The sequence below is a fragment of the Callorhinus ursinus genome, unplaced genomic scaffold, assembly GCF_003265705.2.
Source record: "Callorhinus ursinus isolate GAN/ISIS: 27379988/994484 unplaced genomic scaffold, GSC_fseal_2.0 scaffold48, whole genome shotgun sequence".
NCBI classification, from domain to species: domain Eukaryota; kingdom Metazoa; phylum Chordata; class Mammalia; order Carnivora; family Otariidae; genus Callorhinus; species Callorhinus ursinus.
This window is the reverse complement of record NW_027397110.1, coordinates 10857189-10875432: the sequence shown is the minus strand read 5'-3', so window position 1 is coordinate 10875432 and position 18244 is coordinate 10857189. Positions and strand designations below refer to the sequence as shown.

At 53.9% G+C, this 18244-nt stretch overlaps 1 protein-coding gene across 2 annotated transcripts; it reads right to left on the bottom strand.

Moving 5' to 3' along the window:
• Positions 1-944: 944 nt before the first annotated feature.
• On the bottom strand, positions 945-18019 carry PVALB (parvalbumin). 2 transcript variants are annotated; one of them, XM_073882808.1, is made up of 5 exons: positions 17935-18019; positions 17360-17427; positions 15547-15679; positions 14232-14341; positions 945-1165 (listed from the first exon to the last, which is right to left on the bottom strand). In XM_073882808.1, the coding sequence occupies exons 2-5, from the start codon at positions 17418-17420 to the stop codon at positions 1137-1139; spliced, it is 333 nt and encodes a 110-aa protein (XP_073738909.1). In that variant the 5' UTR covers positions 17421-17427; positions 17935-18019; the 3' UTR covers positions 945-1136. The 2 variants fall into 2 exon arrangements, with proteins under 2 accessions (XP_073738909.1, XP_025738079.1); XM_025882294.2 differs by lacking the exon at positions 17935-18019 and having other exon boundaries at positions 17360-17554.
• Positions 18020-18244: the final 225 nt, after the last annotated feature.

Below are 18244 nucleotides of genomic sequence, written 5' to 3'. Positions count from 1 at the left end.
CAGATGGGTGCCATCCAGAATGTGCCAATCAGGGCCCCCAGCCTTCGGGTCATGGTGACTGGTTCAGGGAGGGATGCAGGCTTTGGAGGTGACTGCCAGGGTTGGGGACCCTGGCTCCACTACTTACTGAGAGTGCAATTTGGGGCAAACATAGAACTTCCCTGTGCCTATGTTTCTTCATCTGTACAAAGGAGACAGTGATAGTCCTCACTCACGAGGTTGTGGTCCAGATGGAATCATGCAAAGGGTTCAGCACAAAGGAAGTGCACAATAAACATTAGTTATTGGTATTAATGGAACTGAATTTGGGGTCTTCTGATGGAGTGATTGGGAGAGAGAAGCTCTTTTTTTACTGACATTGAGCTGCTGGAGGAATCTTGCCATCATGAGGGAGAGCCTGATAATGAATCCAGCACAAAGGAACAGGCAGAGATGGGGGAAGAAGGACTTAATTTTGATGATACCACTTGAGTCCCTTGATCCAGCTGTTCCTGAAGACCCACCCCTGGACTATTCAGGCATAACTAAATCTTTGGTTTTTCTCCCTTTTTTGCTTAAGTTACTCTGTGTTGGGTTTCTCTTATTTGTAACAAAGAGTCTTCATGGGTTTACATCCATTCATCCATCCATCCATCCATCCATCCATCCATCCATACACAAGTCCTAGCTGTGTGGGCTTACACATGTCACTTACCTCTCTAAGACTTAGTTTCTGCATCTGTAAAATGGGAGTTTCATCACCTACCTTATGGGTGGTTTCAAGAATTAATGGGCAACCCATGCAGAGTACCATTCTCAGGACCACAGGCAGAGGAGGGCTCAGTAAATTTCCCTCCCATCCTATCTTTTCAGTCTAAATCCTGCCCCACCGCTGCACAGGTGTGTCCGGAAAGCCAAGGCAGGTTCCTCGCCCCACCAGGACCGGGGCCTCCCAAGCAGCAGAATCTGATTGGTACAGCCTTTATTATTTCTCCAGCATTTTTCAGAAGAATGATGTTATTTGAGGGCCACAGGGGACAGGGGGAGTAAAAAATAACATAAACACACTGAACAGAAATGCAGAAGGGCAGCAAGAGGGGCTGAGATTGGGTAGAAGAGGGGGAGAGGGGTGGAAGACCAGGGGCGGTCAGAGCCTCTTAGCTTTCGGCCACCAGAGAGGAGAATTCTGCAAAAGAAGACAGAGAGGTGAGTCAGAGGTGGACAGTGTGCGAGGACTGGCCACGGCCTGGCTGCTGGGCCCCGCACGGTGCTTGCTGTTGGTTCTCCCATTGGCTGCAGGCCTAGAGTGTTGGAATGAGTGAGTGTGGGAATGAATGAATGAATGAATGAATGAGAAATGGTGAGCCTATCTCTCCTTTTTGTTTTACTTTTTAAACATTTTAATTCCAATGTAGTGAACATACAGTGTTATGTTCATTTTAGGTGTATAATATAGTGATTCCATGTCCTACTTCCATCTCCTACTCAGTGCTCATCCAGATAAGTGTTCTCTTAAGGAGCCTGCCATCTCTTTTGCTTGATGATGTCATTGCCACCCGCAAATTCCTAATAATAACTAGAACTATCATAGCAGCAATCATCTGAATGTTTATCACATTCCAGCTGCTATCCTAAGCACTTGATAGTCAAGATCTTGTCTGATTCTGACAATGGTCCTATGATGTGCACATTATCATTATTCCCATTCTACAGATGAGGAAGCTGAGGCTCAGAGTCCAGCAATCTTTACAAGATCACACAGCTAGTAACGAGCAGAGCCAGGGCTCAGGCCCAGATCTGTCTGAGCCTCTTGGGACCTGAAACTCTTCCTCAGCTGCTTGTCTAGTTGTTCCCCAGCTTCCTACCAGGATCACCAGCAGAATCCTAGAAGACACAGATTGCCAGGCCCTTGCCCTAGGATTTCTGATTTAGGAGGCCTGGGCTAAGGGAGGAGTTCTTTTAGTTGTTCAAATGTGATTCCGGTGAGCAACCTGGTTCAAGAACCACTGTGTGCTCTTCCTCCTCAGGGGGCTGAGCAAGACTCTGGAGGAGACCTGAGCAGGTGACATCTCCATGCAGGTCAGATGGGTGAGGGTGTGCAGGTGCTCAGAATGAGCTGGGCCCTGTCTCACACAGCTTCTCATTGAATCCTGACCATCACTCAGGAACCTGGGAGCTAGTCCCATTTTACAGAAGGGGAAACTGAGGCCCAGAGAGGAGAAGTGACTTTTCAGAGCCCCCGGGGTCATAAGGGGCTCAGCTGGGCCTCAAGCCCTGGGGTCCAGGTCTCTCCACAGGGCTTGCCTTCGAGTCCATGGTGGGCTCACCTGCCCCTCCCGCTCCAGGAGCATTCACCTGCCCCACTTGGCTGAATGTTAATTGATGTCAGAGATTGGTGTCAGCACTAGGTGGAGATCCAGTGTCCCTCTACTGAATCCAACTCCACCTAAATGAACAAAGGGGTGGCCCCAACCAGGTAAGCAGAGACACGGGGGAGACGAAGATGATCCCTACCCTGAAGGAGCTTCTGGCCTAGTCAGGGAAGAAACAGTACTTGGCAGGACAGGCTCCGTGCTACTGGCCTTTTGTCTGAATCTCAAGCGTGCTGAGGACATTCCCCCTCAGGATCTTTGCACCTGCTGTCCTCTCTGCCTGGTGTGTTCTCAGACTTCCCACGGCTACCTTCTTCTCACTCACCGGGTCCCAGCTCAGATGTCGCTCCTCCTGGGTCCTTCTCTGACCACTCTGGTGACAGTAGTGACCCTCCCCTACTGTGATCCTCTTTGCTGTCACCATCTTTATTCTATTCACAGCACTTACCACTCTTGAGATACTTTTGAGTATGTTCTTGCTTATTCATTATTTATTCCCCGCCCCCCCCCCCAGGAACAAGAACATCTCTCTCTGGAGAGAGCCCACTCCCCTTCTTTCCTGCCCCATCCCACCACCTGCCTCCAAGCCTGACACTGAGGGGCCACGTGTGTTTGTGACTGGATGGAAGGCCCAGAGACTTTGCTGTCACAGGGAGAAGGGGTGCCCTCTATTTAAGGTGTCAGCAAAATTTCAGAGGGAAGGTGGCTTCTGATAGAGTCCTTTGAGAAGGTGCAGGATTCCCACAGGAGAAAGCAGATGGTGGTGAAGAGATCACAGGCAGTGGCTTTTCACGGGGCAGGCTCAGAAGGCAGGAAACAAGGGGGTGGATTTGGGAAGGACCCAGTAGCCATGCTGGGCTGGTGTCTTGCGTGATAGGGCCAGTGGCCCCAAGAGGCCTGCTCTGCTGCTTATGGGCTGTGTGACCTCAGACAAAGCCCCTGGCCTCTCTGAGCGCTGCTTCTTGAGTCGGGAGATAGTCAGAAGCAAGGTGCTGGTGCACAGGAGGTCCTCGGCTCCCCTGCTGCCCCCCGGCTTCTCTGTCCCTGTTCCCCACATCCTCCCAACGGCGGGGTCCTGGCTGTGGCAGTCACAGGGGCTACTGCTCAGCAGCCAGGTCTTCTGAGACCTTTTTTGGAGTAAAGGGGGCCCAGGGAATGTCTGCCCTGTTGATTTTCTCTCCAGGAGACCAGAGAGGACAAGAAGGAGTTTGCCACCCTCTGCCGTGATGCGTCTGAGATGCTGTGCCCCCAGCCTGCCAGAGAGTGCGGGGCCCCAGGTAAGTCCTCAGTGCGTCTAGCAGGGATTGAGAGTTAAGGGTCCAGGCCCCACCTGGCGTGTTTGCTGGGAAATGCGCCTCTCTGGGTGAGGGTCCAGGTGTCTGTCAGGGCCGCGAAGGGAGGGGCAGGACCAATTCCTTGGGAGAGACCAGTGAAGAAAAAGTAACATCAACCAAGCCAAACACAGGCTCCCACCATAGGAATAACGGGTGGGGTCCCTGCCGGGCGGAGGGGCACATCCCCGGGCTCCTCCTCTTCCTGGGGTGTGAGCTGGGAAGTGGACAGCACCTTCTCCTGTCCCCAGGCTGTCCCCGAGGGCAGGAAAGGCAAGTGACCTGGATGTGGGGGCCTAGGTATCGACTCGAGGTGGGGGAGAGAGAGAGAGGGTCCTCCAGCTGGTCCTGAACACCCACGGGGCCACAGGCAGGGTGGTAACAGCGAGGGTCAGGGATGGAGCCCAAACACAAATACTCCAAAAGCCCCTCCCAGGGGCCAGGGTCAAAGTGTCTGCTCCCTCAGCCAGGAGCTCCTGTGACCCTACGGCACCTCCGTGAGGCAGGTGGTTCTTCTGAGATGTCTCTGATCAGTATGGTCCATTTTTATAGAATTTAAGAATCCTTATTTGTTGAATGCCAAATGGGAAGCATATATATTTATAATCTCATTAAATTCTCACTACTCCTCCATGGGAGAGATGCTTTTGTCTGCATTTTACAGATGGGGAAACTGATGCCCTAGAGTTAAGTAGCTTGCCCAAGATCACACAGCAGACGTGAGTCAAGCTCCTGCTTTTAGGCAGGAGCTTTCCGACCTACTTTGACCTAGGTGTAGAGTGAGCCATGAGCCAGCTCAAATATCGCCACCCCCCATGACTCTGTCATATTAGCCTTGTTTTATTTACTTCATGCTACTTAGCACTCTCTGGAATGAGCTTATTTATGGACTTACTTCTTTCTGTGGGTCTCCCCCTCCTAGAATGTGAACCCCAGGAGGGCAGGGAGCCCTGACTTGTCCACTGCTCTTCTAGCAATAGAGTAGAACTTGGCACACAGCAGGCACTAATAAACAAATGCAAATGGATGAATGGACAGATGGATGGATGGATGGATGGCCGGATGGCTGGCTGGCTCATGAGTCTTCTATGGGGTTCAAAAAATTCCAATTTGCCTCATATAATTCTCACATTGGGTGGTCAGTGGGGTGATTCCCATTTTGTAGATGGAGAAACAGAGGCCTGGAGAGGTGAAGGGTCAGGTCGTGCAGAAAATAAGAGGCAGAGGAAAGATTTGGCCAGTGGTCTCAGGTGCACCCCCTGCATGAGTGTGGAGAGGCCATTCCTGATTGGGCCAGCATCCCAGATAGGGTGCAAGAAGGGACTCTCAACCCGCCATTTAATCTGGAAAACTGCCCAGGGCCGATGTATCCTGCCCTTGGGCAGAGAGTTTGCTCTGTGCTGGGATAAAGGAGATGTGAGTCTGTCTGCCAAAGCCGTCTCACGGAGAGACTGTCAGGAGGGAAAGTTGGTCCTTACAGTTTCCCGACCTGCACTGACCTCCCTAACCCTCACCCTAGAAATCACGGGTCCTTGGGCTGCTCATCAGCAAAGAGCCAGTTTACCACCTTCACACTAGGTGGCATTTGCTGCAGTCAGCATGAAGGGGACCAGGGAATGCCAACCAAGAGATGCTCCCGGGGTGGAAGGTCAGGCATTTTGGAGCCTGACTGGGAGGTGTCTTGGACCTGTGGGGTTTTCAAAAGCCTCTGGAAACAGACCCCTCTGCCCACCCTGGGATCTACTCTGAAGCGGCCCGGATGTCACAAAGACCGCGTGCCCTGGCTTTTTGCAGAGAACACTGCATTCTAATTTTATCCTCCCAGAAGCTGGAGCAGGGCATTTTGTAGACAAATTGAGGGCAGGGGTCACCTCTTCTAGACCTTTCGTGTGTGCCTCAGGGCAGAGCTCTTAGCAATCAGCCAATTAACAAACAGACCTCTTATCAAAAAAAAAAAAAAAAAGTCTCCTCTAAAATGTTCAGGTTTCTCCTTAAAGAAAAACAAATGAGCAAATATACAAAGTTCTACAAGGCCTAGGTCAACTGATTTGGCGGTAGGATGCTGGGATGCGGAACGGGGAGGAGGGAGGGGGTTCTGACCTCGGTTCTGCCTCCTCCTCACCCCTCCAGGTCTTGCTTTTCTCCTCTATGCAATGTCAGTTCTAGAAGATGCCTTGCCAACTCTCCCACAGTGCTTGGAGCAAGGGCTCTGGGAGTCAGTTCCCAAATCCCATTTTTCTTCCGTGACCTTGGACTAGAGATACTTCACCTCACCATGCCTCAGTTTTCCCATCTGTAAAATGGAACTCTCTGGCTCGTTCAGAGGAACCCCCACTAAAGCTCTTGCCCCTGGCCTGATACATAGCCTGCACTCAGTATTTGGTAGCTGTTGTTATCAAGATGCCTCTACAGCTCCAGCTACCCGAAACGAAGCCTGTGAAGTGCCTGGCCGCTGCCTGGCACAGAGCGAGTGAAGGTCTGGCAAACGGCACCATAATATTTACTATCTGGCACAGGGGTTGTTGTCCCCCACCATTTCCTGTCCCCCCGCCTGGCACCTGGAGCAGGGTCTGATTCTTGTTCCTTCGTTTCCTGGCTGGGTGGGCTTCGCTCCCCATTTTACTCTCGTTCGTAAAGGGGACGTGATAATGTCTGCTTGCTCAGCTGTTGGGAAGGCCAAATGAGCAAATGTAGAAAGACGCCTGGTCTGTAAGTGTTAGTTTCCCCCGCCCTTGGAGCTCCTCTCCATCTGACACAGGTTGGCGCTTCGAAATGTCCACAAAAATCCTGAGACAAAGACAGGGAGGATGTGAGCTGCAGAGGGCTGGGGAGGGTGGCCTAAAGAGCAGGCAGCTGACCTGCCCCAAGTTTCCGGCACCATCTATCCCATCAAGTTAGGATCCCACCTCCAGCATGCCCATCCGTGGAAACTCAGCCTCTGACCCTCAGCTTCCGCGTCTGTCAAATGGTGATAGGGCTCTGGTGAGGAACACAGGAGGTAACTGGATGAGAAGCGCCTGGGGTGCCCGGCCCACAGAGGGAGCGCATCTAAATCAAGTTTCACCATGGAGATGCGAGGGACCCAGAGTCCTGCCCTAGCTCTTGAAGGGGCCCCTGGGGTGGGGTGGAGAGGGTCAGAGGATGGGAGGGCTCAGTCCTCCCCTTCCCACAGGAAGCTGAAATTAGCCTAATTAGGTCTGTCCCAGTCCCAGTGCCGTGGGGATTGGACAAATTTAGAAGCTATTGACAGGTGAACCAGCACATGCTGACAGCCCCAAGTGAAACTGAGACAGACATTGAGTCAGCGCTTGGACGCGGCTTCCCTTCCCTCTGTCGTGATGACCAGGATGGAGGCACCGGCCCCCTGGTTTATCACCTCGCCTCTAAATAGCTCCTGGGCTGGGTTTCTTATAAATTGGTATTGCAAACAGGGATCACTTTCCCACCGCAGAGAACGGGAGGCAGGGTTATTTGGGGTCAAGCCAGGCGGCCACGAGGAGCAGCGTAAACAGTCCTGGGGGCTCGCTCTGTGCCAGGCACTGCCCTGGGTGTCATCCCATTCCATCTGCACTGACTCTCTTGTCCCCATCTTACCAACAGGGAAACTGAGGCTGCGAGTCACTCAGCCACGAAAATTCTAACTCAGGTGTGGCTCACGTGGGGCGCCTCTCTTTCTCTCTTAGAGGCTGGGGTTCCGACTCCTGCCCTGACCCACAGAAGCAGGAGAGAGGGATCGATGGAGAGGGGATGTCTTTCTGCCCTCCCCACTGCTCCTTGTCACAGGAGGGCAACTCCATAAGGAGCGCTGCTTCCTCTCCCTTTGCTCCATCATATCTAGCTCCACACAAGGCCAGAGTTAGGGAGTGTCTGTCCACTTGCGAATGAAAGCCAGCATCTCGCTAAAGCCCAGAAACCATTTATAACCCGAATGCCTCCGTGAAGCCAGGTGGAGGGGTTGGCAGAGTCAGGAGACACGGGTTCCCTTCCGCCAAGGATTTCCGTGTGGCACAGCACCCACCGGGCCTCAGTTGCCACAGTTCTCAGTGGGGATCACAGACTCTGTCCCCCTGACCTTATGGGGCCGGTGTGAAGACGCAGGGAGACGGGACAAAACGCCATACACCTTAGGGCTCTGCCACCAGGACCGCGGCTGGCCTTGATGGGCTCATCCTGCCTTCCCCAGAAACCAAGTCCCACAGGGGCTGGAGGGCTGGATGACCTCTCCTGCGGTCCCTGTCACTGTCCTCCCATCTTCAACCCCATTTCCTTTCCTTCGAGGACCAGTATTCCACAAGGGTTTCGAGGTGGCTTCTGAGAGAAAGCAGACATATCAAGTAGGAGGAAAGGAATCATTTCCAGAACACTCACTTCATGCAAGCAACAACCCCTTGAGGTGGGCATTTTTGTTCCTACTTTGGGATGAGGAGGTGGTTGCCCAGGGAGAGAAAAGGGCTCGGCTGTCCACACCACCGCCTTCTGTGGGTTGGGTGTTCAGCCTGACTTCAGGTGTTTGGGTCCAAGGGCTTACTCCCTCACTCCCGCCCGCCTGCCCTGTTAAATGGGCTGCTTAAGGATAAAAGAGAACAGATTTCACCAGAAGGAAGCAGAGAAGGCAAATGCCTCGAGGCATGTGATTGGAGCAGACCGCAGTGGTTCAGCGATAATTATGACTAGATTTTTTAGCATCAGAAGCAAAAAGCAAACCACAGGCTCTTGGGCTAGAATAGGCTGCAAGCTTTGGAAACAGGACCCATCACTGGAATCAGGTTTCAGGGAACCAATAACAAGGATCTTGTGTGTGTGTGTGTGTGTGTGTGTGTGTGTGTGTGTGTGTGTGTGAGAGAGAGAGAGAGAGAGTATGGGTGTGTGTGAGAGTGTGTATGAGAGAGTGTGTGAGAGAGTGTGTGTGTGAGACTGTGTATGAATGTGTATGTGTGAGAGAGTGTGTGAGAGTGTGTATGAGAGGTTGTGTATGAGAATGTGCATGTGTGAGAGAGTGGATGTGTATAAGAGTGTGTGTGAGTGTATGTGAGAGTGTGAGTGTGTATAAGTGAGTGTGAGAGAATGTGTGTGAGTGTATGAGAGAGGTTGTATGTGAGAGTGTGCATGTGTGAGAGACTGGATGTGTATGAGAGTGTGTGTGAGTGTATGTGAGAGAGTGTGAGTGTGTGTATAAGTGAGTGTGAGAGTGTGTGTATGAGAGAGTGTATATGAGTGTGTGTATGAGAGAGTGTGAGTGTATGAGTGTGTGTGAGAGTGTGTGAGACAGTATGAGAGTATGAGTGAGAGAGTGTGTGGGACAGTGTGTGTGAGAGAGTGTGTATGTGAGAGTGTGTGGGACAGAGTGTGTGAGAGTGTGTGTGTGTGAAAGATTGTGAGACAGAATGAGAGTGTGTATGTGTGAGAGAGTGTGTGTGGGACAGAGTGTGTGAGACAGTGTGTGAGAAAGTGTGTATGTGTGAGATTGTGTGTGAGAGTGTATGTGTGAGTGTGTGACAGTGTGTGAGTGTGTGTAGGACAGAGTGTGTGAGTGTGTGTGTGTGAGACAGTGTGTGAGTGTGTATGTGTGACAGTGTGTATGTGAGAGAGTGTGTATTGGACAGAGTATGTGAGAGAGTGTGCATGTATGAGAGTGTGTGTATGAGAGAGTGTGAGTGTATGAGTGTGGGGGGGCAGTGTGTGAGTGTGTGTGAGGAGTGTGAGACAGTGTGTGTGTGTGCGTGCGCGTGTGTATACAGGGTGTGCAGACCGTGTCCACGGCACGGTGGGGAGCAGTGGGACATCCGGAGTCAGAGCGTCAGGGCTTGGGGCGGCCCGGATGCTGGTTAGCTGTGTGATCCTGGGCAAGTTGCCCCACTTCCCGGAGTGTCAGGTTGCATGTCTGTACAGTGAGGGTGTATCTCGTGGAGCTGTCGTGCGGGCTGCACGAGCTCTTAGAGCTAAGGCCGAGGTGCAGTGCCCGGCACACAGGACGTGCCACACGGGTGGTAGCCGCTTGTCCTGTCAGCCTGCACGTTCCACATGGGCAGGCATTGCAAGTGGAGAGCCCGGGCTGGGGACACATCTGTAGGAGACGCAGGGGGCTGGGGGGTGGGGCCTGGCTGGACCTCTGAGCCTCCTTCCTGGCTCTGTGACTGAGTGACCCTGGACACTTAACCCCTCAGTGCCTTGGTGTCCTCATTTGTAGAAGGGGAAGAGTGACGGCACCTACCTTCTAGGATTATTGTAAGGCAGTAGTTCTCAGAGTATGGCCCCCGGGGCATCAGCCCCACCGGGGAACTTGGTGGAAATGTGAACACTTGGGCCCCACTCCAGACCTAAGGAATCAGAAACTCTGGGGTTCGGGCACAGCCATCTGTGTTGTGAAAAGCCCACCAGTGATTCTGATGTTGGCTCCAGTTTGAGACCCACCAATGGGAAGGGCAGACACTTGAGAAGGAGCCTGTCACTTAGCAGGCTTGCCTGCTATGTGTGCCTGGGTTTTGCGACTGTGGCTGGGGGCGCCTTCCACCTCTGTCCAGCTTCTCTCTCCTTTTCTGCCTTAAAACTCTCCTTTACCAGCTCTGCACCAGCCTCTCAAGGGTGGACTTTGAGAGTCAATTGACCACATCTATAAAAGTCTGAGCTTCCTGGAAGTAGTTGCCCCAGAGATGGGAATGCAAAGGGTTATTATTAGAACTCTGTCTTTCTATCCCCTCCCTTCAATCTGGGGTCCTCAAGGACCTGGTAAGCATCACTCACCTTGAGAGGGCAAACAATGGGAGATGAAGGTAGTCCTGCTTCTAGAATCTCCCAGCACCTGCTGCACGCAAGCCCCCAGCCCACACAGGTCTCCAGCCTTTGCCTGCAGACCTCCCTACACACCACTTTTCCTCAACACTGCATCCCCAGAGCTGGCCATTCATTCATTCATCAAACTTTCTTTGTGCCCCTACTGTGTGCCAGGCCCGATTTTGGTGCTGGGGTCAGAACGGAACAAAACAAAGTTCCTGCTTTTGTGGAGCTGGATCACAGTGGGGGAGAGAGAAGCAAGCAGTAAGTCAGTAAATAAAATCATCTTAGGATAGATGCTCACTGAACTCCAGGAATGAACAGAGCACGCAGCGCCGGGCACGTGCTTTGGATCCAGCAGATGTGAACTCCCATCCTGACCTTGCGTCTTCTGAGACGTGAAGTTTAGGCAAACCCCTAGCCTCTCTGAGCCTCAGTGTCCTCGTCTATAAAATGAGGACAGTAATAGTATCTACCTCAGAGACAGCTAGGAAGATTAGGGGAGTAAAATGCTAAGCACAGTGCCTGACACACAGTGAGTACTCTGTGAAGTTAGATGTTACTGCTATCATTATGCGGGGTGGCACGGGTTCAGCTGGTCCCCTGCCTAGAGGTTTATTCACTGGGGCATCCGTGGAGTCCCGGGCCTGGCAGGGACCCCAGTGATTGGCTAGTGATCTGACTCCTGATTGTAAAGATCAGGCACCTCAAGGTCAGAGGAGGTTCCGTGACTTGGCTAAGGTCCCACCAGGAGTTGAGAGCATCCTCCTGCTGATGGGCAGGGCTCAGGACCTTTTGCCTTTAGAGGAAACAGGCAGGCAAGCAGATTGCCTAAAACAGAACTTCCCGGGGGCCTGCAAAGTCTTCTGCCTCCCATCTCAATACCTATTGGGCATCATCACCCCCATCCTTCCTGGCACCCTCCAGAAAAAGTGCCACGTTTGGGGTGGAGATGGGGAGGGGAAGCATCTGTATCTTCCAACCTCAAAAGTGCACTGTGTGGGGCCCCACTGACTCAGGGGATCTGATCTCGCTGCCCCCCACTTCTCCTGCCCCACTCTGTTTTGTTCTGCACTGACCCCCAGACCTTGCACCAGGTCATCCTGAGCTGGAACTGCGCTGGCAGACAGACCTGGGTGTGCATCCAGTGTACTTCGGCCTCTAGCACTGCTCTTTCTGCATTTGCCCCTCCGTCCTCTGTCGTAGGTGGGTGACGCTTGGGCAGGCTTCGACACACGTAACCACCCTGCTAACAATTCTCTCTCTCTACCCACCCCCAGCAAAACAACCTTCTTGTCCCTTTCTAGACATCCCTAAACCTCCCAGCCTTGTGCCTTTGCTGAAACCCACGCCTTGCCCCGCGCTCCCCCAGGAACACCCCCACCCCCTACTCTGGCCAGTGACTTCCTGTCCCCAGCCTCCCATATGCCTGCACACCACGGTCTCTCCCTCTCCAGAAGGCTCCTCCGCACCTTCTTGGTATTGCCATTCCTTTGTATACATATACATAGCACTGTAAGCAACCTGCTGCTAGAATAGAAATAGGATCGTAGCCGCTGTCGGCCGAGTACTTGCAATGTGCTGGGCACTGCGCTCAACATGCATCAGGTCATGGAATCCTCAGAGATGACAGTGAGCCATATGTTGTCATGCCCAGTTTATCAATGAGCAACTGGGGCTCAGGGTTGCTGAGCCGCTGCTCTGGGGCACCCAGCCAGGAAACAGTGCCTCTGGGAGTAGGGTCGAATTCATCTTTACCTCCCTGACAGCCTGGCACAGGCTCGCTACTCAGTAAACGTCTGTTGGATCTGTTGGAAGAGTTGAGTTAGCTCTTTAAGATAGGAGACGGGCAGGGAGGGAGGAAGGGAAGCAGCCTAGGATCTGGCCTGGTTTTTCTTTATCATGAGGTTGCTTGTGAGCAGCCAACCATGCAGACCCCGCCTCCGGCTTGCTTCCCAGCTGTGGCATACTGGCTGCGAATAAAAATGGGAAGCAGGTCTGGAGGTTTGGGATGGGGTCCTAGCGGGAACCCTGGTCCAGGGTGGAGCTGTCTCAGTGGATTGGTGAGGAGGGGGTGTGGGGAGATGTGCCACTCACCACTCACCGGAACCGCCAAGACCAGCCACCCATTTCTCTCCAGCATTTTCTGCTCCGGCTCCTTTAAAATCACCTCCCTCCCTCCCTCAGAGCCGCAGGAGACATAGCTGGCACTGGAAGGCCAGGCGACTTGCTGCATCTGACCTTGCTCGAGTTTCTCCATTTTGGTCACAGGCATAAAACTTTAATAAACTATACCCGCATTCAGAATCCTTTTAACTTTCCCAGAGCAATTTTGTGTCGATAGCCACTTAATTTTCACAATGAGCCCAAGCAGGTCCTAGGATTAAACTGTGCACCTCCTTTGCTGGGCACGGGAACTGGGTGTAGAGAGGCGCCGGGGCCAAGGTCATAGCTGGGGAAGTGCAGAGAGGAAGCAGAGCATGGGGGGGCTGGTCTTTACGCTCAGGCAACAGATGTTTATTAAGTGCCTGCTTTGGGGCAGGTGTGGGGTACATACTGGATATAAAAGGATGAAGACAACCTAGTCCCTGTTTTTTAAAAAATTTAGGTAACAGACACATATCATATACAGTGCTGACTCTGTGCCAGGCACTATTCTAAACCCTTTACACATTAACACATCTAATTCTCATGACAATCCCATGAGATAAGATCTATCATTATCCTCAGTTCAGAGATGAGAAAACTGAAGCCCACAGCGGTTACTTGAGTTGCCCAAAGTCACACAGCCAGAAAGTGGTAGGGATTTGAGCCGAGGTCAAGCACCTGTACACAGTTTTCTCTTAGGCTGATGGGAAGGACCATCACGAGATGCGACACAGCTTGCTGGAAAGAGCTATTCTAAATCCCTGCTCGCCCACTTATGTCCTAGCTCTTTCAACAGGCTAAGCACCCCAGCCTCAGTTTGCCCGTGTGCAAAACCGAGATCATTCTCAAGGCTGTTGCGATGCTAAGAAAGATAATGCTGCTGGGGTGTGTTCTGTGAATGTTAGTTCCGAATGGAGAAGGATGTGGGATGGTGGACTGGCCGTCCACCATCCCCTCACCTGTTCTGAAAGCAAAGCTTGAAAAGCAAGTCAGGGCCAGATATTTCTTTTCCTGATTCCCAGCTGACTGCTGGCTGGCTGTTTTTCCTGGCTCTCCTACAATGCGGGAAGGGTATATTTGGGTGAAGCCCAAACAGGCTTTTGAAACCTGAAGTTGCAGGATCCCAGGACAAGACGCTGAGGAGGATAGAAGATAAGGAATTTCCATCCCTGGAATTTGAGAACATGAGAGCCCCCAGGGTCCTTGGGGATCAGTTGGCCTCATCTCCTCAGGTTACGGTTGGGAGATGAGGCCCAGAGAAGGAAAGAAACGGCCCACGGTTACACAGCCAGTGTGGGGCAGAGCCGGGACCGGAACCCAGCAAAAGTGCAGGCAAAGTTCAGGGAAAATCCCAAATTCTCCTTAATTCCCTACACAGTAGGGAGGAAAAGAGAGTCTGTTCCTTTTGGGTTGTTCAAATTTAGAAAAAAAAAATGTACCAGGTGTTTTGTGTGTGTGCCTGGCTTACATGATAGAGCTCTCAGACCTAAAGCATTGCCTTTTCCTTCTAATCCTGGGGAGTGGGGGACCCCTCCTCTCCCTCTCACGTGACAGAGATAGCTCCAAGCTTTTAGCATCCAAACATCCCAAGATCCACGATGTGCTCTGGCCCCAGGTCATGGCTACTCACCATCGACCCCAATCTTGCCATCCCCATCCTTGTCTCCAGCGGCCATCAGCGTCTTGGTTTCTTTCATCGACAGGTCTCTGGCTTCTGGGGAGAAGCCCTTCAGGATGAACCTGGGGAGAAAAGCCAGGGAGGGAGTCAGGCGGAGGTCACCTTGCAGGAACAGCGTCCCGATGGTGGCCCGGCACCTGCACAGCTGCAGCAGGCGGCTGGGGGAGGCGGCAGGCGGCGGGCCTGTACGCAGCTGTGCTTTAACGGGTGGGTGTGCAGGGAGCGACAGGCCGTCCTCAGCAAAAGGTCGACCTCACTCCAGGCAGGGCACCTGCATTTGTTTATTTATTCAGCCAACCCGACAAATGCAAAAATGTCTTCTCTGTGCTGGGGCCGTGCTGGAAACCGGGGGCACGGAGAAGGAAGCCACCCGAAAAAATGAGGGGGCAGTCGAGTACTCGGAGAGAGACAACACAGGGTGATGGATGCAATGATAGAAACAGAGAAGGGTGCTCAGAGGATGCATCCATCCCACCTGGAGGGAGAGGAAAAGCTAAGGAGGCTTCCTGGAGAAGGTGATGCCTGGAGGACGAGTAGAAGTCAGCCTGTGTGTGTTTGCGCGCGCGCGCGCGCGCGTGTGTAGGTAGGAGAAGGTTCTAAACAAAGGGTACCCTTGCGAGATGGTTTGGGGTGAGACTGGATGGATAGGGAAGTCCCTACGGAAAGGTCTCTCTCCACTCCCTCCCCCTTCTCTTTAGGACGAAATTCAAGGCCGTCTTGGCCAGAGAGTAACTTAAGGCACAGCTGGGTGGGCAGACATGAGCCAGGTGCATTTTTCTAGTCATAATCTTCCCCTCCTCCGCTTTGCTCCCAGGACTCCTGACTCCCAAAGTTGGTTCTGCATCCCCCACTTGTCCAGACACTGCTTTAGCTGCACTGGTACAGAAGTCGGGCCGGGGGGGGGGGGGTGGTGTCTGCAGAATGGTGGATGGTGCCTCTGAGGCAAATGACAAATCAATGAAATAAATACTCAAGCTAGCGCTCCCTGTCTTGCACATGGCATTAGGCATCTAGAAAACCTGCCTCTTCATGTGTATTTAATTATTTAGTAGCATCATCCCATTAGCAATATTAAGTGGCTATAATTTAACCTAGTTAGTTGCACTTTCTGCTGCCGATTTTATTCTTCCGGAAGCAACAGTGGTGAGGCACAGCTATTTTCTGCCAATGGTGCAGAGAGAGGGGCAGATCTGGTGGGCACTCGGAAGCGAGGGTCCCAGCCCCCACTCCCTCTCAGGCTGGGCAGCCCCTGCAGGCCTCAGTTTACCCCAGCTCATCCTCCTCGATGAAGCCGCTCTTGTCTTTATCCAGGATGTGGAACACTTTCTTTACGTCATCCGGGCTCTTTTTCTTCAGGCCAACCATTTGGAAGAACTTTTTGTGGTCGAAGGAGTCGACAGCTGTGGGGGCGGGGTGGAGAGGAATTGGTTAATATGAGGACAGAGACGGGGCAGTAGGGAAGGGCAGGAGAATGGGGTGTCAAAGCATTTGTTGATTGAGCCCCCTGTGCCAGTGCTGGGGGGTGGGGGGTGCCTCTGTGGGAGGGTTGAAGGAGCCCAGACCAGCAGACGGTGCTTGGGCCAAGGTCCCACAGCTAGAAGTAGAAGAGGTAGACTTGCCCCCACTCTCCGCTGTACCCTTCACTGAGAACAGGGCAGCCTTTGAAGGCAGAGGAGCTCCCTGGGCTCCATGAAGGCTTTGGGGTGTTGGGGGTGGGCAGGGGAATTGGAAATGGTGTGAACATGGTGTGTGCATGTTGGGGGGGGGGGCGATCGACCTTTTTTCTCGGCCACACAGATTTGTATTGCCAGAAAATCGACCGACACAGGGAAGGCAAGTTTCTCTCAAGGTCATACAGTGGGAGGAGGAGGGGGAGGACCCAGGAACGCTGGCTTTGCCACAGATATCAATTCCAGTGGGAGTTGGGGGAGTGTTGGAAGGCTCCCCAGAATTCCCAGTTAAGTTTCTTCTCAGAGGGAGCAAGCTGGGTCAAGGAGTCGTGGGTGGTTATTCCAGCACCCTGGGAGGGTAGCCTCCCAGAGCTTCTTCATACCCTGAGGAGGGGACGCCAAGCAGAGAGGAAATGGGAGGCCCCCTCCCCAAGTTTCTGTGTGCTGAGCTCCCTTTCAGGAACACCCGGAAAGGGTACAATGTTAGAATAATATAGGTGTGTGGCAGGGAGGGGTCCTGTTGAGAGTCATGTTCTCCCCTCAGCCTTGAGCTGAGGGAAGGATTGTTCCTCCGTCCACCTCTGACATTAAGGAGGGGGACCAAGACCTGGAGGTGACCTTAGCTCTAATCCCCTTTCTGCTGTGCTAGGTGACCTTGGGCAAGTTTCTGGTCCGCTCCCAGCCTCAGTTTCCCCACCTAGGTGAGGGAAGGGAGGAAGCAAGGCGGCTAAGCGCTCAAGTCCAGGGCTGCTCAGAGAGGTTAGACTGCCCGCTCCCCTCCCTGGGCCATCTACCGAGGCTGGAAGTTGCAAGCTGAGGATGCTCCCGCAGGGTTGGGCAGAGCAGAATGCCAGCTGTGGGAAGGTCACCGCATTCGTTCGCTCTGGGGTCGGTGGTGGTGGTGGGGGGGTGCTCTGAGCCCTAGAGAGGGACTTGGACTTCAGGGGAGCCAACCACTGACAGCCGAGAAGAGTCCCGTTCTGAACGGAGGGTCTCCGAAAGGTGCTGCTTGGAGAGGAGATGTGCGCACCCGCACCCCGTCCAAGTGCCTTAAAGGGGAAGTATCAAGCACCCACAAGGACCTGGGGGTCCCACTTTGGACCCCGGTCTTTGCCCTTTGTCGGGGACCCCGAGTCCTCACAGCGAGGGCACCCAGCCTTTGGCCCCGACAAGTTTCCGCTGTCGGGCAGAGTACGGGGCCTCCCCACCCGCTCCCCGCGCCAAGTCCCGCTCCCGAGGAGTTTGGGAAATGCCGAGGAGCCCCCTGCTCGGTCCTGCCAGCGCCCCGCAGGATGCTTGGGCAGAGGAGCACTCCGGAGGACTGGTCGGCCGCGCGACCCGCGGGGTGCGGGCGGGGGCCAGGGTGGCGGATCGTGGGGAGAGGGCTAGGGAGGGGAGCGCGCTGCTCACCGGTAAAGGCCCCCACTGCCTTCTTGATGTCCTCAGCGTTGAGCAAGTCTGTCATCGACATCCTGCAACTGTTTGAGCGGGCAGAGCAAGTGCGAAAAGATTAAAAAGTGCTTTTCTCATCATTTCTGCTCATATGACCAGCGCTGCAGTGCTGCGCGCCGGGCGCACGCCCGCCGGCCTGGCGCAGAGCCAGGGGGCGCGGGGCTGGGCGCGCAGCCAGAGCCGCTCACTTCCCCCGCGCGGCCCGGGCCCCGCGGGCCTGCAGACCCGCTGCCGCTGCCGCTCCCGCACCGCCCCCGCCGGGGGTCCTCGAGATCCCAGGGGCCGCGGCCAGGGCGCCCGGGGAGGGGGCGACCTCTTGAATTTAGGGGGCGCCCGCGTCACCAGCCGGGGCTGGAGGGGTCGCCTGCCGTCAAGGGCACGCAGGAGGCACCAGCCTGGTGCGGCGCAGCTTCTCAGGTCCGTGCGCCTCGGAGGATGTCCCGCGGCTTTGGGGAGGATCCCGGACCGTCAGGGGCCAGACCTACCCCCTGGTGGGCCCCTCGGCCCTACTCGCATTCTGTCTCTGCTCCTACCTCAGCCTCCGCTCTTGTCTGTCCCAGATGCAAATTTATGCTGCAAAATCTGAGCGCTGAGGTCTGGAAACCTGACCCACGGGACGCTGGGGGGAGGTGGCACGGAGAGGATAGGCGGCTACCCCTCAGGCCCTCTCCCGATGCCCCATCCCACATCTGGCCAGAAATGCACTGAAACCATTTTTCTTTCCTAGTCTGACTTTCCAAAGAACTGTTCTCAGATCTAACTACTTGCTTCCCTGGTCTCCTGAGCCACGGACTATAGTGTGGGTCCAGACTCCTGCCCCCACAAAACTTTTGGGAGAGGGTA